Genomic DNA, 26225 nt, shown 5'->3' with positions numbered 1-26225 from the left:
CAACACTCATCACAGTGACAAAATAATTACATTGACAATCATGTTACGTTATTTTTAAAATGTTTCCTTTTCTTTTTCATAACTTCTTTAACACACTACTTCTCCGCTGCGAAGCGCGGGGATTTTGCTAGTGAATAATAAAGTACAATTCTTCTTTCTTCTCTCCTCCTGTTGAGTGTTGCCTGCTGCCTCCTTACACTGTTTCATCCACGTGTGGCAGCGGGCTTCCTTTAATGCCGGACTTGAAAATGCTTCCAGGGCCACACTGCGTCTTCTGGTAAGCACTTCTAGGTCATAAGGAAAGTAAGAAGGTCCTCCTCTGACAGTACCCTCTATAGGAATGTAGAGACCCCAACTGGGCTGCACTTCCAGACTCCATTTCCCTAGCAGCCAGCGGGTGTCCCAGCTAGTTTAGAATATATGGCGCTAACCCACCAAACTAGATGATCACTATAAATCACTCCTGAACAATGTGCAAAACTGGTACATATTTACCCCAAAAGAATTTGGGCTGTTATTGTAGTAAAAGGGTTCTCGACAAAGTATACATGTATGAACGTGTAGTACTAACTTTTAAAGTTTTCTTCTTCACTTCAGTATTTACATACAATGGTTTATTTTGATTTTGGAATTGTTATAGCATTAAGAGTTCACATCAAAAACACTGAATGGAAAATTTTTGTACATATATTTTGTCATGCAAAATATTATGACGACTTTCAAGGGGATTGAATACTTGTGCACAACACTGTATCAGATATATACCCAGCATCTCTCATCTGCACATGTCCAAACCAACACAATTTCGCCTCTCTGACTTTGTCTCCCAACTGTCCATCTTGAGCTGACTCCCTAATGTACTCATTTCTAATCCTATCCATCCTCGTCACACCCAATGCAAATCTTAGCCTCTTTAACTCTGCCACCTCCAGCTCTGTCTCCTGCTCTCTGGTCAGTGCTACCATCTCCAACCCTTATAACATAGCTGGTCTCACTACCGTCCTGTAGACCTTCACTTTCACTTTTGTTGATACCCGTCTGTCTAAAATAACTAAAAATAACTAAATGACACTCTTCTCCACCCATTCCACCCTGCCTGCGCTCTCTTTTTCACCTCTCTTCCGCAATACCCATTACTCTATGCTGTTGATCTCAAGTATTTAAACTCATCCACCTTTGCCAACTCTACTCCCTGCATCCTCACCATTCCACTGACCTCCCTCTATTTTACACACATGTATTCTGTCTTGCTCCTACTGACTTTATTCCTCTCCTCTCTAGAGCATATATCCACCTCTCCAGGGTCTCCTCAACCTGCTCCCTACTATTGCTACAGATCACAATGTCATCAGCAAACATCATAGTCCACAGGGACTCCTGTCTAATCTCGTCTGTCAACCTGTCCACCACCACTGCAAATAAGAAAGGGCTCAGAGCTGATTCCTGGTGTAATCCCACCTCCACGTTGAATGCATCCGTCGCTCCTACCGCAGACCTCACACCACTGTCACACTTCCCTCGTACATATCCTGTACAACTCTTATGTACTTTTCTGCCACTCCCGACTTCCTCATACAATACCACAGCTCCTCTCGAGGCACCCTGTCAAATGCTTTCTCCAGGTCCACAAAGACACAATGCAACTCCTTCTGGCCTTCTCTAAACTTCTCCACCAATATCCTCAAAGCAAACATTGCATCTGTGGTGCTCTTTCCTAGCCTGAAGCCATACTGCTGCTCACTAATCATCACATCACTTCTTAACCAAGCTTCCACTACTCTTTCCCATAACTTCATGCTATGGCTCATCAATTTTATTCCCCTGTAGTTACGACAGTCCTGCACATCCCCCTTATTCTTAAATATCGGCAACAGTACACTTCTCCACTCGTCAGGCATCCTCTCACTTTTCAAGATCCCATTAAACAATCTGGTTAAAAACTCCACTGCCATCTCTCCTAGACACCTCCATGCTTCCATAGGTATGTCATCTGGACAAACAGCCTTTCCATTTTTCATCCTCTTCATAGCTGTCTTTACTTCCTCCTTGCTAATCCATTGCACTTCCTGATTCACTATCTCCGCATCATCCAACCTCTTTTCCCTCTCGTTCTCTTCATTCATCAGCCTCTCAAAGTACTCATTCCATCTGCTCGCTTGTCAGTACATTTCAATCTTTATCCTTTATTACCCTAACCTGCTGCACATCTTTCCCAGCTCGGTCCATCTGTCTAGCCAATCGGTACAGGTCCTTTTCTCCCTCTTTAGTGTACAACCTCTCATACAGCTCATCATACGCCTTTTCTTTAGCCTTCGCACCCTCTCTCTTCAATTTGTGCCTTATCTCCTTGTACTCCTGTCTACTTTCTGCATCTCTCTGACTATCCCACTTCTTCTTTGTCATCCTCTTCCTCTGTGTACTCTACTGTATTTCCTCATTCCACCACCAGGTTTCCTTTTCCTCCTTCCTCTTTCCAGATGTCACACCAAGCACCCTTGTTGCTGTCACCCTTACTACATCTGCTGTAGTTTCCCAGCTGTCTGGTAACTCTTCACTGCCACCCAGTGCCTATCTCACCTCCTCCCTAAACTCTACCTTGCAGTCTTCCTTTTTCAACTTTCATCATTTGATCCTTGGCTCTGCCCTCACTCTCTTCCGCTTCTTGATCGCCAACGTTATCCTACAGACCACCATCCTATGCTGTTTAACTACACTTTCCCCTGCCACCACTTTGCAGTCTTCAATCTCCTTCAGATCAACTCTTCTGCAAAGGATGTAATCTACCTGTTGCATCTTCCTCCACTCTTGTACATAACCCTATGTTCCTTCGTTTTCTTAAAATACATATTTACCACAGCCATGTGCATCCTTTTGGCAAAATCCATTATCCTCTGACCTTCTTCATTCCTCTCCTTGACACCATACCTACCCAACACCTCCTCGTCTCCACAGTTCCCTTCACCAGCATGCCCATTAAAATCCACTCCAATCACCACTTTCTGTCCCTTGGGTACACTGTTCATCACTTCATCCAACTCACTCCAAAAATCTTCGTTCTCACCCATTGCTCACCCAACTTGCGGTGCATATGCACTAACAATGTTCATCATCACACCTCCAGTTTCCAGCTTCATAATTATTACTCTGCCTGACACTCTTTTCACCTCCAAAACACTCTTGACATACTGTTCTTTCAGAATAACTCCTACCCCAATTCACCATGATAGAACAATTTCAATCCACCTGACCTTACTTCCCCTTCCATTTAGTCTCTTGCACGCACGATATATCAACCTTCCTTCTCTCTATCATATCTGCTAACTCTCTGCCCTTACCAGTCATACTGCCAACATTCAAAGTTCCTACCCTCAGTTCCACTCTCTTTACTTTCCTCCTCTCCTCCTGCCTCTGGACACATCTCCCTCTCTTCTTCTCCTTCTTCAGCCAACAGCAGCCCAATTTCCGCCAGCACCCTGTTGACTAACAGTACTGGTGGCGGTCGTTGTTAACGCTGGGCTCTACCGATCCGGTATGGAAATTTGTTTTGTTGTCTGCATATTGATTTGGCAACATTTTACACTGGATGCCCTTCCTGACGTAACCCTCCAAACTATTATTAATTATTAGTTTGTTGAGTAAAAATGACAATTGCATCAATTTAAAATTTAATCTACAATCTAATTTAATAAAGTGTGTAGAAAATGAAGGGGTCTGACTACTTTCTAAATCCATTGTACAAATACATATATGTAGGTTACATTTTCTGTATATTATTATACTCATTGTTCTTTTAATTTGGTTTGCTGATATTTTATTACTGTCACTAGTCTGAAAGAGACAGCCAAGTAACAATTACATTGTACTGTTTACACATTATAATAATAATGATCCAAAAAACACAGTATCACAAAAAAATCTTACTGTGTTTGTAAAGTTCCAGAATCATCTGTAAATTGATTTTGTTTCTTTTTCACATTCTCTCTCATATTTGGTAAAATATCTATTTTATGTGAGATAAGTTATTATATTGATTTGATTTCTGATCTTTATAGGTAAGTGATGATCAGCTATACTGGTAATTTCCACATGGAGTTTATCTAAGTTATTAAAAGATTTTTTTTTTGTGATCTTATTTTTTTTTTCTCCAAGCAGTTTCCTTTTGTGTCTGTATTAGCAGTGAGGTTTGATTTCCATGAAATGGTGTATTGCTGCACACATGATAATAACCCTGAACTTAATACTGACCCACTAGATATATTATCTTGTGAATAATTTATGTCAGAAATTTAATCTCTTGAGAATAAAGTACTTATCAAAAAGACCAATGGGATGGTTGTTTAGTACATAACCGGATGATTATGGTAAATCTAAGATTATGTAAATAGAATATTATTTATCAAAGAGAAATCACTCTATTGAGAAATGCAAATTTTTTTAAAATCTATCAGAAAAAAAGTGTTTTAACAGTATAGCCAAACTGGCATTTTTTTTTTTAAAGAACAAGATTATTTTTATATTTTTACTAATTATTTTCTGTAAGTTTATAAAAAATGTTTCATCCTATTTGACATATACTGTAATAATTTACTGTAAACTATATACACATCATTCAATTTACATGTCAGGAGCCTTATCCAAATATCAGACATACCATTGTCATCTAGCAGAATATTCTCTGGCTTTAAATCCCTGTGGAGAGGAAGAAAAAGTAATGAGGAAAAATACAAACAATTTCAACCTCTCCCTCTTTTTCATCAATGTGGCTTTACCCTTATCTCACTCTGGAAAACAACATCCATTACAAAAGTTAAAAATGAAAGATAAAAGTTAATTTGATTCTTCTTATTGACATAGGCAGTATCTGATACAGTCTTTGTTTAAAATAAAAAAAAATGCAACCCCTCTCATTTCTGAAACATTCACCATCTGATCTCAGGAATAGTCAATCAACACAGTTTAAGAGGTGAAATTTCAGAAATATAAAATAGTAAGCCAAAATTAGTAGTATTTTTTTTACTGGGTGCTGCCTTAGAATCTACAGTATGTGACATAATTTTGAGAATCCATTCTCTGCTGGTTCATCAGCAAGATTTTTTTTTTTTGGCTTAACCTTTCTTTTATGAATTAATTTATTTAAAAGTTAAATTTTATTACATAATTCATATTTTTGATATCTCTTGGCAAATCTTACTACATTTTGAATTCACTTTTTACATATCTGTTCACATTACAGGTATTCTATACTGGATCTCCCAAAATACTCTAAATAATGTGTCTCATGTGAAGCAGACTATCTCATGCAACTCTGTGGAGTCTGTCATTCCCTGAAGCTTTTTTAGTACCAGCCTCTTCTGTTCTTCTGGTCATTTTAATCCAACATTTATTAAAAAGAAAAAAACAGGCTTAGACTTTGAAACTCTTGATTTCAAAAGATTTTTAGCTCAGACAGCTGTATTTCTTTTTTATGTCAAATCATACAGTACATATCTGGCAAAAATTGCTGAACAATTTTCTATTGTTCTGCACACTGGAACTTGGTTGTTGGTTTTATCTCATGATACAAGTAAAAAAAATAAATCTTTTGTTGCCTCGTTTGGCCATTAGTGTGTGGAATTTGGGTTAAATTAGGTAGAATAAATAACTGAACTTTTACTCTGCAAAATGATCACATCTTTTCAGTAAAATAAGTGGCCTTTAATTTTAAATTTATTTCCTCCTTTACTTTTTACAAAAGCATTTCTCACTTCAGGATGTTAGATAATATCCAGTGGGATCTCTGGACAGTCTTTTGACCTGGAACCCCTACAAGATTTTGTTTCTCCTCCAGTTCACCTGGTGTTTTTTTTTTCTGCCCACCTGTCAATTTGGATACTTAAAAACAATTCTATATTTAAGGACTATACTTATCTTAATTATATACCTATCCTATGTTAGTACACTGTGTGCACAATTATTAGGCAAGTGAGTATTTTGACCATATCATCATTTTTAATGCGTATATTCCAACTCCAAGTTGTATTAACTGGAATGCTTATTGGATTTAAGCACGTCAGGTGATGTGTATTTGTGTAATGAGGGAGGGTGTGGCCTAAGGAGATCAACACCCTATATCAAGGTGTGCAGAATTATTAGGCAGCTAGTTTTCCTCAGGCAAAATGGGCCAAAAAAGAGATTTAACTGACTCTGAAAAGTCAAAAATTGTAAAAAGTCTTTCAGAGGGATGCAGCACTTTTGGAATTGCTAAGATATTGGTGTGTGATCACAGAACCATCAAACATTTTGTTGCAAATAGTCAACAGGGTCGCAAGAAACGTGTTGAGAACAAAAGACGCAAATTAGCTGCCAAAGATTTGAGAAGAATCAAACGTGAAGCTACCAGGAACCCATTATCCTCCAGTACTTTCATATTCCAGAGCTGCACCCTACCTGGAGTGCCCAGAAGTACAAGGTGTTCAGTGCTCAAAGACATGGCCAAGGTAAGGAAGGCTGAAACCCAACCACCACTGAACAAGAAACATAAGTTGAAACGTCAAAACTGGGCCAAGAAATATCTGAAGACAGATTTTTTTCAAAGGTTTTATGGACTGATGAGATGAGAGTGACTCTTGATGGACCAGATGGATGGACCTGTGGATCAGTAATGGGCACAGAGCTCCACTCCAACGTAGAGGTGGGGTACTGGTATGAGCTGGTATTTTTAAAGATGAGCTAGTTGGACCTTTTTGCATTGAAGATGAACTCAAAATCAACTCCCAAACCTACTGCCAGTTTTTCGAAGACACTTTCTTCAAACAGTGATACAGGAAAAAGACCATGATTTTTATGCAGGCCAATGCTCCATCACTTGCATCGAAGTTCTCCACTGCGTGGCCAGCCAATAAAGGCCTTAAAGATGAAGGAATAATGACATGGCCCCCCTTCCTCATCTGACCTAAACCCTATCGAGAACTTGTGGGCACTTCTTAAACGCTAGATTTACGGGGGAGAAAAACAATACACCTCTCTGAAGAGTGTCTGGGAGGCTGTAGTCACTGCTCCACAAAAAGCTGATCGTCAACAGATCAAGAAACTGACAGACTCCATGAATGGAAAGGCTTATGACTGTTATTGGAAAGAAGGGTGGCTATATTGGTCATTGATTGATTGATTTATTTTTTTTGAAATGTCAGAGATGTTTATTTGTAAATTTTGAGGTGTTTGTTTATTATGCTCACTATAACAGATGAAAATAAACAAGTGAGATGGGAAAATTTTCATTTTTCCTTTAGTTGCATAATAAATCTGCACACTAATAGTTGCCTAATAATTGTGCGCACATATATATTCCCCTGATGATGTTCACACTCACATTTCCGTTGTGAAACATTCAGGTTTCAGGTTTATTAACATTTTGGATTGACTGATAGCACTGTGTTTGTTCCATATTAAAATTAATCCTCAAAAATACAACTTGCCTAATAATTCTGCACTCCCTGTATATATTTTTTATTTTTGTATATTATATACAGTGTATTTAGTATTATTCTTATCTATTTTAGTTTTTTCTTTGCTTGTAACAATTTATTTTACATCTTGTAATGCACTCTGAGCTATATGCTTTGTATGAACTATACAAATAAATGTTGTTGTTGATAGCCATCACTAATTACTGCCACTACATTAATTTTAACTTAAGCTCAAAACAGCACATTTAGCTTTCTTGTTTTTTAAACATTTACCCTTTCTAATTTATTAGCATGTATCACTGCTTCAGCACCCAACATCTATAGTTTTTTTGCTTTTTTTTTATTTCTCAAAGCATTTAGGGTGTTTTGTAAAGACTATCACTTGTATGCTCACTGACTGAGATGTAAACCAGTTTACGATAAGATGATAATAAAGCAGATTATCATTTTATTCCTTTTATCCAAGTGACTACAATTATATAATTTGCAAGATAAAACTGGAATAATTAGTATTTCTAATCTGAGATCAACAAAAGTAAGTTACACAGTTTATTCAGAGAATGAAGTAATTTATTATGATGGTGTTAAGACTTCTGACATGTATGTCTGCATGACCCTTTCTCCCTATTTGTATTTAAAATGAAGTTTCTGCCTTGACCCTGACCATTCATTAATACCCATAACTTGAAGTTGAATGCTGTAATATATGGCAAATTTTATTAAAGTAATTTTGCTCTTGATTTTTCTTCCTTTCAGTGCATTAATCCTCAGATTCCTTTAATTTTCAAATACAATTAATACTATTATCCTCTTTAACACACCATTTTTAATCACAATTTATATGTTTTACTGTAACTGTACATTCATATAATAAGGGGTGGTACTCATTACTTGAACAAAAAAAAAACAAACACACAATACTGAAATTTAATAAAAACAAACACCAGAACACATTAGACAGAGAAAACATGTGCCCTGACCTGTACACGATGCCTTCGCTGTGAAGATGTTCTAAACCACAGCAGATTTCCGCAGCATAGAAATGCACCCTCTCCTCCTCAAAGCCAGGAGATCCAATGTTATAGATGTGAAACTTGAGGTCTCCACCATTCATGATTGTCAGAACTAAACACAGTGCATCTTTGGTTTCATAAGCATAAGCTAAACTAACCTGTACAAAATGAAACATGCATTTAATTAATACCATGTAATAAAAAAACAGACCCTGTACTTAAGCAAACCTAGGTCTTCAATTTAATTAAAAAAAAACCACACACTTTTTTTCTCATGTGTACAAATTCTTTGCATTTCTAATTTACCCACAAAACAAAGGAAATGTTGGGTGTTCTGATTATTCCATGATACACAAGTCATAAATCAGCAGACAGGGAGTGTGAGAGGGCAGTTATTTGTTGAACCTGAGTGAATAAGAAATCAAACCCTGCGGAAACCAATATACTTACTACAAATCTGCTGTTCACTTTTTCTAAGATCTGCTTTTCATTTAAAGCCATTGCTTCCCCTTTTCTTTTTTTGATTCTCTTCTTTTCAAGTTTCTTGCAGGCATACATTTTCCCAGTAGCTCTGACTTGACAAGCACATACCTTTGGGACAGGAAAGGCCAGTTACAAAATAGCAATGGAACTGGGAGCAAGTCTAAGGCCCCCAAGGTTTCTTTTACACTTAAAAGCTGTAATGAAAATTTTTTTTAAAGGATATTGATAAAATATCAGTTTAAATATAAAAAAGTTTTAAAGGCTGTTCTCAGATAACTCAGATAAAAATGTATTTCTTTGATAAAATGAGAGCATGGAAAAATGAGAAATACATCTTCAGCTCTGTATTTATTGAAAGCTATGAACCAGAGTTGGCACTTTCATTATAACCAAAAAAAATAAATTAACACTGTAAAACTCATTAAAGCTTGAAAAGGGTAAACCCTAAGTCTCCATTCTATCCATTTTAAAGGATAATACTTGTATATTCAAAAAGATTTTCTTTGACTAACTGACGATTTGCTTTCTTGGTAACCTCAGCAACAATCATCATATGTAGTGTAATTCCTTGGAAAGTGTAGCCCAACATGCAAACAAATTAGTGGAAACTCAGAGGGTTTCTTTGTGCTTGGTAAGCAGTACATCAGAAGAGTCAACTGCACAAAATAAGGACTCAAACAAACACTCAGAAGACAGCATAGTAGCAGGGTGTTACCTCTCCAAATCCTCCTTTTCCCAGTACTCTGTACTGTCTAAATGTGTCCTTTGTAACAGGTTGTCTGTAAAATAAGTTTAAATAAAAAAAAAAAAAAGAGGCCAAGTGAGAAATTTGAAACCATCAAGAACGAATGCTATCATAGTATTTGTTTTCTGTCACATTTAACTCAATTTCCTATTTTATTTGTAATTACTTCTTATGTTATATCTCAATTTTGTGATGTTTAGACAATTAGTTCGGGACATTTACATCTGTGTTGTACTTGTCCTGTAAATAAGTGTTTTTAGTACCTAGGGTCAGTTCTCAGATGGATCAGTTCTAACCTAATGTCTAAGTATTTTGCACTGTAATAAGGCAATCAAAAAATCTCTTTGAAATTTAATGTCAATAACAAAAAAAAAAAAAAAGATCCCAAACAAAAACAATAAGGGCAAAACAAAACCCTCTAGTAATAGTAGCTGCTCTATGCCTATACACCTCTCTGTTGTGAGTAAAAGTGGACTTCAATTAGGTTTCCAATTGATTAAGATTTCTAGTAAATGTAATTAGGGTGTTTATAGATTTATTTTATTAATCCCCTCTATTAATTTTTATCAAATATTTTACGTGTTCTTCTTTGTAAACAGATAATAAAAACATAATTTACAATTTAAAACATCTTTATTATTTAAAAAGTGCATGAATAAGAAATATATATATCAATTTATTTCCCTTTATCAATGTTTGCGACATTCTAGGGACACTGGGAGTAAGAAGTCTAAATGCATAGCACTTAATACCAGGTAGGTACAATGCATGGAGGGTATGACTGTCCGCCAGAAAAAATGCACACTGTATATTGGGAACTCACAAGAAAAACAAAGTTCTGTAAATTCCATATAGACAGCACTAATTATTGTTTCACTGAGCATTCAAGTATCAGTTTTCCTGATCAATAAAAGAATATTTTTTCTAAATGGATTAAAGCGCTCATTTTGCCTCAACATTAATATGTTATTAGTTTGTTGTGCAAATACAACAGCATAACTTCCATTCAGTCAGACAAAAAAAACTATAAAATCATATTTAGAACAGTTTAACAAACATTCCTTCAATCAGAGGCATAAAATCAAAGCTAGACACAGATGTTGTTGGTTGAAATATATAGCAAAAAAGTAACCATGTATAACTGCAGCAATAAATGATATAAATAATGCAAATTTAGAGATTCATATTTCTGTTTATACTGAATCAAATTTTAAAGAAGCTATATACGCTAAAGATGCATTGGCAAGTTACTAGAGAAGAGTCTGTATAAGTGAAATATTACAGACCATATTCCAATAAAACAAGCATTAAAAAGAAAATTGAAATAAGCAAATAAGGCCACATGGTTTAACATAACCATAAAGAGAAGCACTTACCGTTCTAAGACCTTCCATTGCAGAAAACGATCATAGTACATGGAATCCTGGTAACTGGTGAAAGGTGACCCACTTAGAAAATCATGAAGAGCTCTACTCCCAGACATTCAAGGGAAAAAAGAGATAGTAAGAATTGTGCAAACAATAAACACATGCAATTTTAAGCAAAACAAATTAAGATGGAAAATCTTAATAAATGAAATATTCAATAGTAATCCTGGCAGACAGAGTCGCTGTAGTTTTCAATTCTATATAAACTTACATGAACAACTTAATGGGGAACATCACTGCCCAACAAAGGCAGCAAGCTAGTTAAACAAACCTCAGTGCACATTTGTTGGTTAGTTAGGTAATGTTAAATTGATATAAGCATTTTCTTAGCTATGGTAAAATGTTTATCTGTGTAATAGTACACAGTTAATGGAAGGTTCTATTATAACCCATGCAAGCTAACTTGTAAATGGAATGTTCTAATTACTTCTTGTCATTCTGACTAGAAACTAGTTCTGTCTTGCCATTGGTAAGGTATGGAAGGCAAACAGTTTCAAACCAAATAGAACTGAAGTGAAGCTTATGTAAGTTCACAACAAAAAAGTAACATAACTTAAGTACAGAATGTAACTGAAGTTTAACATGAAATGTTAAATGTAATGAAACAGAGAAGACGCCTTTCTTCTTTTTTTCCCGCCTTTTAATTCTGCATGTGTAGTAACTTATTCCTGAAATTTCATGATTATTCTTTTATTAAGGTTCACTAAACATTTTTAAAATGTACTTTATTAAACTGTGGAATTTATTTTGTTATGTGTTTGACTCATTCTAGATCCTACCTTGCCAACTCAATAGTTGCTCGATCTTTGGAAACCTGGAAAGAATGCAGCTACACTGGGTACATGAACAATTGCAACTTAGTACTTTTCTATTTATTGTACAAGAAGTTGTATGTTTTGATCATATTTTTTCTTGGAAAATACCTTTTTATCAATGGGATGAGTCATCCCTGTTAAAAGCAGGTAACAAAAAATGGCTGTCAGTAATGTTATTAAAGTAAAACACAAAAATGAAACAAGTGTTATTTCGTCCATTCAGGTATAAGTATACTTAGTCACAGTTTTAAAAAATGTAAGATACTTTTGGAAATTAAAGTTATAGTACTCTACTTGAAATGTCTGTCAGTCATGAAATAACTGTATGTTTCCTGTTAAATGTCAAGTTTATTTAAGAACAGAAGAAAATTGGGATTTTATGGTTTTCTTTTATGAGAAAATAAAACAAGAATATCTTCTCAGAAGGTGAAATATAGCAAAAAAAAGTCCTATAATGCAACTTGTATCCATGTATCTCATATATATTACACTTTTCTAGTTCTTTATAGTGTAAACAAGAGCAGGAGAAAAATGAAAGATTCAATACAATGAAGGGAATTGCAAAATATAAACACTTTCCTGTAAGTAATATTTTTGTTAAAAAGGAAACAAAAGTATAAAACAAGTGATAAGCTTTATTATTAGCTATAGTATCATCATTTTTTAAGAATAATGAGCTGAATTCATTTTCATTACAATTTTAATCTTTGACAATAAAAACAATGGGTAAAGGTCACCCTAGACTACACTGGCTAAAAGGCAAAGTTTTAAAATTTACCATTGGAATCCATTTTGGAATTTCTCTGCAAGTGCAAAGTATCATTAAACTAAATACTGCAAGTTGAAGGTGTCTGTTAGTTGCGACCACAAGGGGGAGCCGTAGAACCACAATTCCCAGATAAAACTTCAGATTGGCTTATTCTCCAGTACAATCCACTCTACAATTCTTTTTCCTTTCTCTTTTCTTATTTCTGCACACCTCTCCAGACAAGCTTCAACATTCTCCACTCCCGACCCTAACTCACCTGGGTGAGCTGGAGCAGCATCCTTTATGCTGGACTTGGGAGAACATCTGGTGCCACTATATAGCACCCATGAAGCACTTCTGGGTCAGGCAGTATTTCCACCTAACAGTGAAGTCTCCTTCCAACAGCATCCTCTCACAGCCTACAAGATCCCTACCAGGGCATTCCTCCAGAACTACAACCCCCATGCAATATTGCAAGTGTTCAAGTGAGAACTAAGCCAGATGGATGTTACAACCAAGTGGACTGGGGAAACATGTGATACTTGAAGGCAATCATTTCCCATTCATCCATTATGTCAAGCCTCTGACTTTAAAAAGGAATAGAACCAACCCTAGCCAGGATCAACATCCACCCATGCTGCCCATCAGTAATGACTGGGTAAGTGAACTACATCCATCCTGGTCGGGGTGCCATTCCATCCATGACGTCCATCATACAGTGCAGTTTAAAAATTTGTAAATTACAACAGGGCCATGTTTACTCAAACATATATTATCTAGAATGCAAATACTATTTGCTGCCACATGTCAGGGGTATCGTGCATATACAACTCTGTATGCAATTAGTCTTCAATTTGTACTGTGTATTTGTACAACACATCTTACAGAAGGACAAAGTGTGAACTGAAAGTAGGATCAAACACTGTAATTTAGGAGTTTCAATAACTGTTCATAAGCCACTAAATCACACCAAATTGCTGTAGATTTTGCTCACTAATTCTCTCCATTCAGTGCGTTACAGGAAGTAGTTGCGTCAAGGCATGTGATCATACTGCTTGTGATAACTATGAAATGTGCCAAAAAGAAAAGGATTTAAAAATGAATGGGAAAACAGCCAATAGTATTATAAAGCAAACTAAATTTCGTAAATCAAATCTGTGTTCTCTCTACACAGCTGCCAATGATCATTACTCTTTTGAACGTTTTCATATCTGAGTCCCAGTGTTGCTGTCGTTTGTTTGCTTTCCCTGGCTACACCGATAACATAAAAGTGTCTCTTTAGTGGGCAGTAAATTCTCTTTATAGTGGATGAGTAGTGTGACTATAAAAACAGTGAGAACAGTATTAACAAGGTTCCTGATTCAGAAAGGAATTTAATAATGCACCCTTACAAAAGCAGATTTGTAGACAGCTGCACTCGCTCAACTGCAAAGAGTATAAAAAGTGGAAAGCTAAGTTACTGAAAACAATAAAATAGTAATTTTAGCCATATGTTTGAGTTGTCACTTCTTAAATGCTGTAAACAACGAACTTTCTAAAAATGTACTAATGAATAACAGCTAGGGTGTAAATACAAACATTTTTTTATTAAAAGATAACTCAAAATTGCTTTATCAGCAACAGAAAAAAAGACATCCTCATCCAGAACACTACCACATACAACCAAACTCATTCATCTTGGGTCAAATTAAAAATCACAAGAACCCAGAAAATAATCCATCCAGCCAATGGGAATACCTTTAAAATTGACCGAAACATTGACAGGCCAGGGAGTAAAACTGAAGTGCTAGAAAATATGAGGTATGGTGTACAGTAATCCCTCCTTGATCGTGGGGGTTGCGTTTCAGAACCCCCCACGATAGATGAAAATCCGCGAAGTAGAAACCATATGTTTGTATGGTTATTTTTATATATTTTAAGACCTTATAAACTCTGCCACACTGTTAAAATTATTAGAGCCCTCTAGACATGAAATAATATCCTTTAGTCAAAAGTTTAAACTGTGCTCCATGACAAGACAGAGATGACAGTTCTTTCTCACAATTAAAAGAATGCAAACATATCTTCCTCTTCAAAGAATGCGTGTCAGGAGCAGAGAATGTCAGAGAGAGAGAGAGCGCAACAGAAAAGCAAACAATCAAAAAATCAAAACGTGCTTTTGGGCTTTTAAGTATGCCGAAGCACCACGATAAGGCGGCATTTTTTAGAAGAGCGTCCGTATCTTCTAAGCAAACAGCCTCTGTACAAACAGCCCCTCTGCTCACACCCCCTCCGTCAGGCACAGAGAATGTCAGAGAGAGAGAGAAAAGCAAACAATCAAGCACCGCGTGGGAAGCATATCGTATATCATTGAGGAGTTTTAGTTAATATGTAATGATTGGGTAGCTTCTAAGCCATCCGCCAATAGCGTCCCTTGTATGAAATCAACTGGGCAAACAAAGAAGCATATTCAAACGAGCGCTTTGAAGGCCGAAGTGGAGCAGGGTTCCATGTGAACAGCAGTTGAACATGGGTCAGTCGGACCTAAGGGATGGGCAAGCGCCTTTCCGAATCGTGGGGCGATGGCCTCCGTCGCCCCCGGGCCCATTGAAAGGGAGTCAGGTTCAGATCCCCGAATCCGGAGTGGCGGAGACGGGCGCCCTCGCCGGGCAGGGGGGGCGTCCAGTGCGGTGACGCAAGCGATCCCGGAGAAGCCGGCGGGAGCCCCGGGGAGAGTTCTCTTTTCTCATTGAAGGGCAGGGCCACCCTGGAATGGGTTCTGAAAGGGGCCTGCGCCTTGGAAAGCGTCGCGCTTCCGGCGGCGTCCAGAGAGCTCTCGCCGGCCCTTGAAAATCCGGGGGAGATGGTGTAAATCTCGCGCCGGGCCGTACCCATATCCGAAGCTTGTACCATAAATTAAAAGACCCATTGTCCGCAGAAATCCGCGAACCAGGGAAAATCCATGATATATATTTAGACATGCTTAAATTTAAAATCCGCGATAGAGTGAAGCCGCGAAAGTCGAAGCGCGATGTAGCGAGGGATTACTGTATTCAAAAGGCAAATTGCAATCAAGAAAATGAAAGCACAAAAAAAATCAATATGCAAAGAAAGGATGACTGTGCAAACGATATATAAAAATTAACAGGCAAAGAAATCAAGCTGGAAATAACATTACTTAGAGAAAGATGAAGTGGATGGGTCAGTAACAAGAAACCAGATAATCACAAAAGGCATTTCGTTGAACTTGACAAGTCATCTCAAAATTTTCTGCAAAATTCAATCTTGAGCTTTAAGGAGTAGCACTCTTTGTTCAGAGGGAGACATTTGGGTAAGTCTAGATGCACTGCAGTTTCACATATTCCATGGACTAAGGAAAATCTCTGCCTGTCTTAATTACATCTCAAATCACACATGATGTTTTGTTGCTCCCTGACTTATAAGAATCTCTGACTGAGAAATGGGCACAGTGCAAGTGTGAAAAGTTCACACTGCTATTGCAATCTGTTAGTGTCCTTTTTATAACAATAATTCAAATTTTAAAAAACAAAGTTCATTCAGTTCCTAAAAGAGTATCATACAAGCAAGCCAATTAGGGTATAAACAGGTGATTGCCCATAACTGTCACTGCAATTTCCATGATAATATTAGACAGTCAACTTTATATCTCTGATGTATGAGTGGGTATGTATAGACTGGAATGTAAACTGTGTGCAATCAGAGAACCCAGTCCTTTAATAAGATTACCCAGAGTGTTGTGCAGTTCAACCTGATTTGTTAGTTGATGCAAACAGGATGTCCTATGCAATGTTTGCTTGTCATTGGGAGTAGTGGTGTGAACGAGGGAGTGAGTGCAAGGGAAGGAAAACACCTACTACTGAATCTAATGAGTGCATTTGTTTAAAAAAAAAAAAAAAATTAAAAGCACATTTGAAAAGCTTCATGAACACAGAACTGGGGACATAGATGGTCCTTTCCATTCTCCCTTGACAAATTACTTCTGGGTGCCAAGTGTAGTGCGGCTCTATTCCTCTTCTGTGATGGATTTATTTCTGGATGGTCTTTACTGTTTCTAATTACTTCAGCAGCTGTTGCTTAAACTCTTTTATTGTACATTTCTCTGTAGGTTGTCTTCTTGTGGTTCTCATGTAGTGCAGTGGGGCAGCAGGGCAGTGTGGGTAGAAGTGGGATGGGTGTCAAATCTTAATATGTTTTCTCTGTATACTTCCAGCCAATTTTTTGGTATTTTTTTATATGCAGACTGAACAGCTTAGAGTTGATGGGTGGCAGGTTAGCTTTGGGGTTGGGATCCTTTAGGAATGAGCTGCCTCTGGTGAGGATGTGTAGATTACGCCCAGCTATTTCTCACATGTTTAACCCTTGGGTAACTTCTTTCCATAAATAACAATTTAAGAGTACATTGGGAATAAACTCTAGCATGTACTTGAACCCTTACTTGGCAGTCACATTTCACCAATGTGTGCCCAACTTACGTTGATATCTACAGAATGTAAACCTATTTCAAACCTGAATCTGATTGGCTAATTTCTTTTACTTAATCCACTGGCTAAGACTTTCTCTTACATCCCTCTTCACTAACCACTCTCAGTCTAACCTGGATTTCATATACTGTTTGTTTCTCAATCAGAGGTGTAATCTATCCCCTATTTATGCTTTGCTATGGCTTCGCTATTTGACCACTGCTGTGCACTCTCTTTGCTTGCAGCCGTCTTCACTCCCCAAGTGCACTTTAATATGACACTTGTTTAAATGACTGATTTTTTTTTTTTTTAAAGACTAGCCATGTAACCGTGCCAGCATCTGCTCATATGAGACACAGGCTTAAAGTGTGGTTTCAATTCTTTGAAAATAGCTCCCCCTTATGGAATGATTTTTAGATAATTTTTGAAAACCCCCATAATATTAAAAGTACAGAACCTAATTGAAATTAAGCTTTTTTCAATGTAAAGGCTGAAATCAAGAGAAATATTAAATGTTATAATATTTGATAAGATCTTGTAACCAACAATAAGTGAAAATCAAATTAATCTTTTAGAAAAAATAATAATAAAAATTATCTTGGTTTCAAACGTGTCCACAATCTTTCAACTAATACCCTGTGGAAGTATTTTCTACTTCAACATATATTTTACTGTTCCTTGTAATAATAAAAGTTCACTTTTAGCCAAACTGAAGATAAATACTTCATTTTAAAGACTGTGCGTACATATGCAATTAAGGTGATGACTTATTTTAGATTTTTAAATGTTTTTAAAATAATCATTTTTCACACAAATATTGTTGAGGATGACCTCCCTAAAGTAAATGGGCAGAATCTGGGAAATTACATCCAAATCTTAAGGGGCCTTGTGTATAAATATTTGCTTAGATTCCATATTAAATTTTGCTTACGTTCAAATGGTACACATACTCCAACACACACACAAAATAAAAGAAATAGACTTATAAAACCATACATACCCATGTAAAAATCCTTAGCAACAAAGTAATCAGGGGTAAGTAAGACACAGTGTTAGTAACAGAATTACCTTATTCACAATCGAAAACCTACTTCAAGTTTTAGTCATCACAATTAGTAAGTAAACAAGTTACTTTTGTTTTCTTAATGCCATTGTCCAAAAAGCACATACTGTATAACTGATTTGTTGTGTTGTTCAACAGATTTTAAAGTTTTTGACTTGTGGATGAGCACAAGACAGAAAATCTCTGCTGATCATGGAGGTGGACAAAATAATAATCTTTTTTTTATTCTGTATCATAATCTGTCAAACTAGTACCTGAAGTGGAAATGCACAAGTGCTGTTACTTTTAATAAAGTGGAGACTCTGCTGGCCAGATTAACTAACATTAGCTCAGAGAGCAAGTTCCCCCTGGGAGTGTTGAGCATCAAGATTTACTAATATTAAATCAGAGAACATGGACCCCTCAGTGTTTTGAGCATCCATATTTACTAATATTAAATCTATGCAGTGGGTGGGGTTTGGGCGATATGCATTAGTATTCCTAGAGTTTTGAGAGTCCACATTACATGTACACTTGATACACAGGATAGAACATGGTGTCATGTTTTAATTAAAATGCTATCTGAAAAAAGTGTTCACATTGGCTAGAAAACATGACCTCATGGATTTTTGCGGACCAGCAAAAAATATTCTCTCAAACTTTGATGTGTTGCAGCTATAAGTAAACTTTTCATGTACTATGACTGGAATGCTTAAGCTTTAGGCAAGGTTTGATCCCTGGCTTAAGTATGTATTCCTTTTTTTGTAATTTTGTTGTTTTTGAATTATATTTCATGTGTCCTTTGTCATTTTGTAAATTCAGTTAATATTTTGCTTAAATATTATTTAGTATTTATATATTTTGAATAGAGCATATATTTATAAAGCCTGGCATATGCACATTTCTACATAATTTACTGCTTATAAATCACAGTTAACTTGTAAATATGCACACATGAATGTGCTGTGAACATAACCCAGATACATCCATATATAGAACATGTTAATCAGTTTCATACATTTGCAGTCATGATGCTGAAGAACTTCACTGGATGCAGAGACCCGCCACCTTCATTCAAGAGTATCTGGATTTGTTCCGCAATTGAGAGTGCAAAATCATGCATGGAATTATAGCGCCTCTCCTTTGTCCTCGAGCACTCCAGGAAGGGTGAAAGGCACCATTGTCAGAGCATGTAGACACTATCACTTGACTCATGTAATGATGGGATTGCTGTGTGTCTCAAAATAAAAAAAATCACAAGTTGACCCAGGGCAATGATAAATGTTTGCCAGTCACATCTTGAATGACTTATGCGTTAATGGAATATTACTGCTTATGCCTAACAAAAGCAGCCTCCTTCTCGCTAAGTGCCCTTATTGTAATATTTGTGCAGTAAAGTGCTACAATTATGTTAGAAGAACTGGACACTGCTGCAAAATGTTTGCAAAAACATGCTTTTTCTGTATTTACATCCACACCAGCAATTGTGGAATGATACTTGGTTGAGATATTGTTGACCTGATGGCCAGTCTTCTGAGAAGTGACAACAGGAAGCCAATATATACTGACTCAAAAGCAAAAAAGTCCTCCAGTGCAAAAACGCAGCATTGCCCCTTTTACCATGGAACTAAAATAAAGTCTGTGTATCATATTCACCATTTTTGAGGTGTAATTATACCTGTCACATCAACATACATTGTAATAACAATTCAGAGATGTGAATTATTATGTGTGCAAGTTGTCATTTAGCTGGTTTAGCTGAGGTTCCCTGCTCGATCAAGGGTATCATTATTTCCCAGAGAAAGGGGGCAGGGGTTAGGGTTTAGGAGTATGCACTGATCCCGTGTGTTGCTGCACCTGCCACATGCCAAACAACCTAAAGATCCCAGATTAGGTCCCATGCACAACCAGGCAATGGATGACAACTCAGCACCACACTATTTTGAATGGAACAATGTGAGATTTTTTTTTTTTTTTTTTTTTTAAAACAGTGGCTGGAGTGACAATCATGCCACCAACACCCAAGTTTTCCTTGCAAGTTGGAGGATCTGCTTGAAGGGCTGTATACAGGCTAATGACATACCCAGGATGGAGCAAAGGCAGGTTAAGAACACAGCTCAAGGGCCCACAGTGGAAACACAGGGCTGCTGCAAATATATGCATTTTCCCCCTGTAAAGTTTTCTTTTATAAATCCCTAATGATTGCATGGTAAGTAGTGTATGTACATTTTGAGCCCTTTTTGTGTGTACCCATGCTTTATAAATGAGGTCAGTCCTTTTTTTTTTGTTATTTTGAGGCCTGCATCCCTTTCCGTCAGTTTTGTTTTATGGAATCACAACAGGTTATAATATCAAAAGTAGCCAAAACATTTTCCTAGCCCTTGTCAAATTATGTACCATCATGAGCCACAGAGGTGTGGACAGAAATTGTGACTGTACCTACCTGACACTTTCACTGAAGAGTTCTTTGCTAGGACTGCTCTCCAGACTCTCTTGACATTGTTTAACTAATTCTTCCTGGACTTCTGGAACAAAATCTGCAGACTGTTGGGAATCAAAGAAGAAAGAGAGTTAAACCCTTCAGGAAAAAAAAGAATACAAGGAAGATGTTTTGTATGGACTTCATAAGGTGGCACTCAAGACGCAGGCATGTTATTCTTCTTTATGGCCCCTCTATTCTGGTATATTTCAACACAGACTATCAGCTCTATAATGATGAATCAGTGATATTTTAACACTCCAGATCCACTTTAATTAGGATTACATTTTACCTCATTTGTAAAAAACTTCAGAACAATTTCCTCTCCTTTTGCCTTCAGTTGTTCATCTGGAGTTACTTCATAATCTGCCTGAAAACAAATAGGCACAAAATACTAATGACTTTTCAGATATGTGAAATTTCAAACCACAAGAATTTCTACTTTAATGTTGGACACATACAATGCCTTTCCACATTTCAGTACCTTGTGAATGTCAAAAGTGATTTTCAACCTTTTCCTACTGAAGGACTCTTGTTCAGGTCACTCCATTCCCATTACACACAACACTGACACAAATAAATAGTAATCAGAATGAATATTTTTAAATTATAGAATACATTGAGCTTTGTGATGTTTAAGATAATCAATCAGGCCAAAAAAGCCCTCACTGTATTTTGTTGCTGTTTTACAACATTCTAGAGATATTTCAGGGAAAATTCCTGGGTTTTTCAAATAATACAGTTTCCATTGTGGCATTTCTAATGCCCTTTAGACAGATGACAATAGAATTAAACACGCAAAATCAGTTGTCGCAGATCTTTAACTAGCACTCAGAGTGGCCGCATTATTTTTTTTTAATATCAAGCAAGAATATGGTATTACAGAGGAGTTTATTTTTATCTTTCTACTGTGGAATCTAAAAAGTTCTTTAGAAAAAAAGAACTTTATAAGAATTGTTTATACTTAAATTTTAAAACTGGAACACAAAGAGTCAGAGACTAAACTGGCAGCCCTAAGGTTAACACACTACTTTCCAAGTAGGATGGAACAATATTGGAAAAAAAACTGATATTGCAATATTTTTTTCTGCAAAATATATTGTGATATTAAAAAAACCATACATTTCCACCAGATCACCTGAATAACTCATTCTAGAATGTATGGAGAGATGTTGGAAGGTGAGTGCATCTGCTGTACAGAAAATAAAAAGAATTTAAAAAATGCAAAAATGACTCTTAAAACTTTGAATTTTATCTCTATATTTAGTGGAGTCTTCATGAGGCTTCTTTTGCCCATCACTACACATCTGTCAGTGAAGCAGGATGTTATTTACAAGGGATAAAGAAGATTACAGGAGACTACATATCTGTACTCCTGGTTAAAAGAGAACATTAAACTTAGGAGTAAGAAGGCACTATTTTCACATAGCGAATTAACATGAGTTATAAAATATGCCATTTAATATTTTACTTCAAAATTAGATCCTCTTTTCTGGCAAACAGCAAAACAGTAAACATATTTTAAACAAAATTATAAAAATATAATAGCAGCTATACACCAGTCCACTGAGTGGTTTTCAAAAATACAACTTAAAATAAATATTATTTATAAAACAAATAACGTTCAAAAGGTTAAACTGAATTAATAAATAAAAATCATCAATTTGCACTAAATAACAAACATCAACATAAAACCATTTTGTCATACAAACTGTTTTTAAACTTCTCTTAGGAACATTGTCAAAGTACAGTCATATGAAAAAGTCTTTCATTTCCTAGGAACATCTGAGAACTGGGGTGTTTTTCCAAAAAAAGATTTTTAAGTGAAGCAGTACTTAGTTGTATGGAATTAAATCAAATGTGAAAAACTGGCTGTGCAAAAATCTGGGTCCCCTTCTAATTTTGCTGATTTGAATGCATGTAACTGCTCAATACTGATTACTTGCAACACCAAATTGGTTGAATTAGCTTGTTAAGCCTTGAACTTCATAGACAGGTGTGTCATGAGAAAAGGTATTTAAGGTGGTCAATTGCAAGTTGTGCTTCCCTTTGACTCTCCTCTGAAGAGTGACAGCATGGCATCCTCAAAGCAACTCTTAAAAGATTTGAAAATAAAGACTGTTCAGCATCATGGTTTAGGGGAAGGCTACAAAAAGCTGTCTCAGAGGTTTAAACTGTCAGTTTCAACTGTAAGGAATGTAATCAGGAAATGGAAGGCCACAGGCACAGTTGCTGTTAAACTCAGGTTTGGCAGGCCAAGTAAAATAAAGGAATTGCATATGCGCAGGATTGTGAGAATGGTTACAGACAACCCACAGATCACCTCCAAAGACCTGCAAGAACATCTTGCTGCAGATGGTGTATCTGTACATCGTTCTACAATTCAGTGCATTTTGCACAAAGAATATCTGTATGGCAGGGTGATGAGAAAGAAGCCCTTTCTGCACTCACGCCAGAAACAGAGTCGCTTGTTGTATGCAAATGCTCATTTAGACAAGCCGGATTCATTTTGGAAAAAAGTGCTTTGGACTGATGAGACAAAAATTGAGTTATATGGTCATAACAAAAAGCGCTTTGCGTGGCGGAAAAAACACAGCATTTCAAGAAAAACACCTGCTACCTACTGTCAAATTTGGTGGAGGTTCCATCATGTTGTGGGGCTATATGGCTAGTTCAGGGACTGGAGCCCTTGTTAAAGTCGAGGGTCGGATGAATTCAACCCAATATCAACAAATTCTTCAGGATAATGTTCAAGGATTAGTCACAAAGTTGAACTTACACAGAGGTTGGATATTCCAACAAGACAATGACCCAAAACACAGTTTGAAATCTACAAAGGCATACACGCAGAGGGAGAAGTACAATGTTCTGGAATGGCCGTTACAGTCCCCTGGCATGAATATCATCGAAAATCTATGGGATGATTTGAAGCAGGCTGTCCATGCTCGGCAGCCATCAAATTTAACTGAACTGTAGAGATTTTGAATGGAAGAATGGTCAAAAATACCTCCATCCAGAATCCAGACACTCCACAAAGGCTGTAGGAGGCGTCTAGAGGCTGTTATATTTGCAAAAGAAGGCTCAACTAAGTATTGATGTAATATCTCTGTTGGGGTGCCCAAATTTATGCACCTGTCTAATTTTGTTATGATGCATATTTTCTGTTAATTTAATAAACTTAATGTCACTGCTGAAATATTACTATTTCCATAAGGCATGTCATATATTAAAAGGAAGTTGCTACTTTGAAAGCTCAGCCAATGATAAACAAAAATCCAAAGAATTAAGAGAGGTTCCTAAACTTTTTCATATGACTGTAAATCAAAGTGTTGGTCATCATGGCTAAACAAGATAAAATGAAACTTCTCAATTGTACAACATCTGGTTTCTTTCTTAACAGACTACTTAGTTTAGAGGTTTCTAGCCAAGAATACCAGTCTATATAATACTATTGCTGGCTTAAAGAACATTGACAAGTGATAATGTTGCCACTTGCACTGAAAATCCCCTCTGATGGGGAGCTTGTACTTGTAAAACACAGATACTTGAAGGCAAGCTTGGCAAGTAGTGGAAAGTTTACTTTGTGTGATTTCCACCATGAAAGTGGATCTTCTTTGTCTGTGGAAGGTGTTAGCAAGTACTTGTTTAATTCAACTTCCACAGCTTCCCTAAGGGTCAGAAAGGTATCACACTTTGTTTAAGAAACTTCCCAAGGACTTTTTGGCTTTCTTTGTCTGGGACGTGTCGTGGGCTTAACTTCAGCGCTGCAGCTTGAGGTCTCTTGGTATTCAATCATCTCTGATGCCACTCTGTCCTTGACTTTGATCTTGCTGCCTGCACTGATGAAGTCCATTTTGAACTGGGGGTCCATATAAGATGCCATATCCACTGATGAAGTCCATTTTGAACTGGGGACCTGTACAAGATGCCATATCTAGCAGCTCCTGAGTAGCTTCATCTTTGTATTTCTCAGTAAGGTAGCCCAGCATCTCACTCTACAACTTCTTGGTCAGGTCTGTGTCTTCCCTCTTGTATTAGTAACATTGAATTGTTAAAGAGGTGAATAACTGGCTTCATATTGGTGACACTAACATAGTCTTCTCCTGAAAGTGCATCCGTGAAGTCCAGCAGTGGACCTAGTGAAATGTTGAAAGCCTCCAAGACATATGTATCTTGCCACATTGGCATTAGATGTCACATCTTCTTGTTTGCAGACAGGACAGGAGTTAAAGCTTTCAGCTGCTCTAGTTTCCTGCTGATCATTATCTGTCTGGAACACCAACTTGTTTGGCATTCTTATATGAGGAAATGTAATGGTACTGTAGATTGAGTTCCTTCTAGGTTTTTCCAAAGAACTTCTAGCATTACAGCTGTGATACAAGTGACCGACCAGCTTCTTGCACACCCCTGTTACAGAGTTGATGCGTTCATCCTTTTTCAATGCATTTTCTAAGGGGGTTAAAAAAAAAAAAAAGCAAAGTACACATTATATAGTATAAACATTTAAATTTAAACAATAAACTGCTTATAGATACAAATAACTTTGTTTCTGCAACTTAATTAACATGTTATTTAAAGATGAAATATATAGTTTCTATCTGCTTTCTTCACACGTTTTAAAAATCTATGAAAACTGATTCTCAAAGAATATTACCGTCTTACAAGTTTTAAATTAGTGGCGTGCCCTCAAGTTTTAATTTGATGCATCTTTAAAAACTAATTGTACATGAAACTATCATTTTAAAATTCAAGATTCCAAAATTTTCACATACAGACTTACAGGTAGAACATGCAGTGAAATGCAAGTTATATTAAAATAATCTACCTATTAAACAATTAGCTAGAAGACAGTGTCATTGTGAAAAAAGTATTATTTTGTTACAATATGGCTAATTACACATTTTATTAGCCATAAAGTAAAGGTATAATACTGTATCTATATAAACATTATAGCAATAGTGGTATGAATCTGATACAACAATATTGTTAAGCTTAATTTTAGGACAATTTGTTTAGTAAAACAACTTAGTAAATATAGCAAACTTACCAACTACGAGACGCAGGATGTCAAAGCACTGCATCCTGGTCCACTTGTTAACAGATACAACTTTCACCATGTTCGCCGAGTTGTCTCTTGTTATACAGATTAGACGATTCTCTTCTAGACACCAAGCAGCCAATGCTTCTCTCAAACCTCTTGTGATATCGCTTATATGATCCTGTGGGAAAAATGTTGCTTGCAAACTGCAACTTTTTAGTTGGAAGTTCTGATTAATAAAGTTGATGCTCAGACTTATTTAGGGCTCCGTTGTCTGGCTGGACTATAAATCTATTGTTGCTGCAAAATATTCCACTTTTGATTGAACATGTGCCTTGCATTTCTCATACAACTATGGGATAGCGACATGAGAAAAATAGTTGCATGATGGTACTACATACCGCTTGTCAAGCATCTGGATCATCTTTTTGAAACCGTCTTTGTTTACTGTGTTAATTGGTACCATATCTTTCGTGAGGTGAAATGTTATTGCATCAGTGATATCTCTCTGCCAGTTAGAAACCCTCTCG

The 26225-nt window shown here is 36.6% G+C and overlaps 1 protein-coding gene across 1 annotated transcript in view; it reads right to left on the bottom strand.

Moving 5' to 3' along the window:
• The window catches only part of grk5l (G protein-coupled receptor kinase 5 like), a 183310-nt gene that overhangs the window by 45719 nt on the left and 111366 nt on the right, over nt 1-26225 (bottom strand). Inside the window, exons 4-10 of the mRNA XM_039768599.1 lie at nt 20950-21027; nt 20622-20722; nt 11063-11155; nt 9657-9720; nt 8909-9049; nt 8426-8616; nt 4652-4689 (exon numbers count right to left, since the gene is read on the bottom strand). Coding sequence (XP_039624533.1) covers nt 4652-4689; nt 8426-8616; nt 8909-9049; nt 9657-9720; nt 11063-11155; nt 20622-20722; nt 20950-21027 — 706 coding nt within the window. The remainder of the gene's footprint in view (nt 1-4651; nt 4690-8425; nt 8617-8908; nt 9050-9656; nt 9721-11062; nt 11156-20621; nt 20723-20949; nt 21028-26225) is intronic.

The sequence above is a fragment of the Polypterus senegalus genome, chromosome 11, assembly GCF_016835505.1.
Source record: "Polypterus senegalus isolate Bchr_013 chromosome 11, ASM1683550v1, whole genome shotgun sequence".
NCBI lineage: Eukaryota > Metazoa > Chordata > Cladistia > Polypteriformes > Polypteridae > Polypterus > Polypterus senegalus.
The sequence above is the reverse complement of the archived record's forward strand: the minus strand, read 5'-3'. Positions and strand labels throughout refer to the sequence as shown.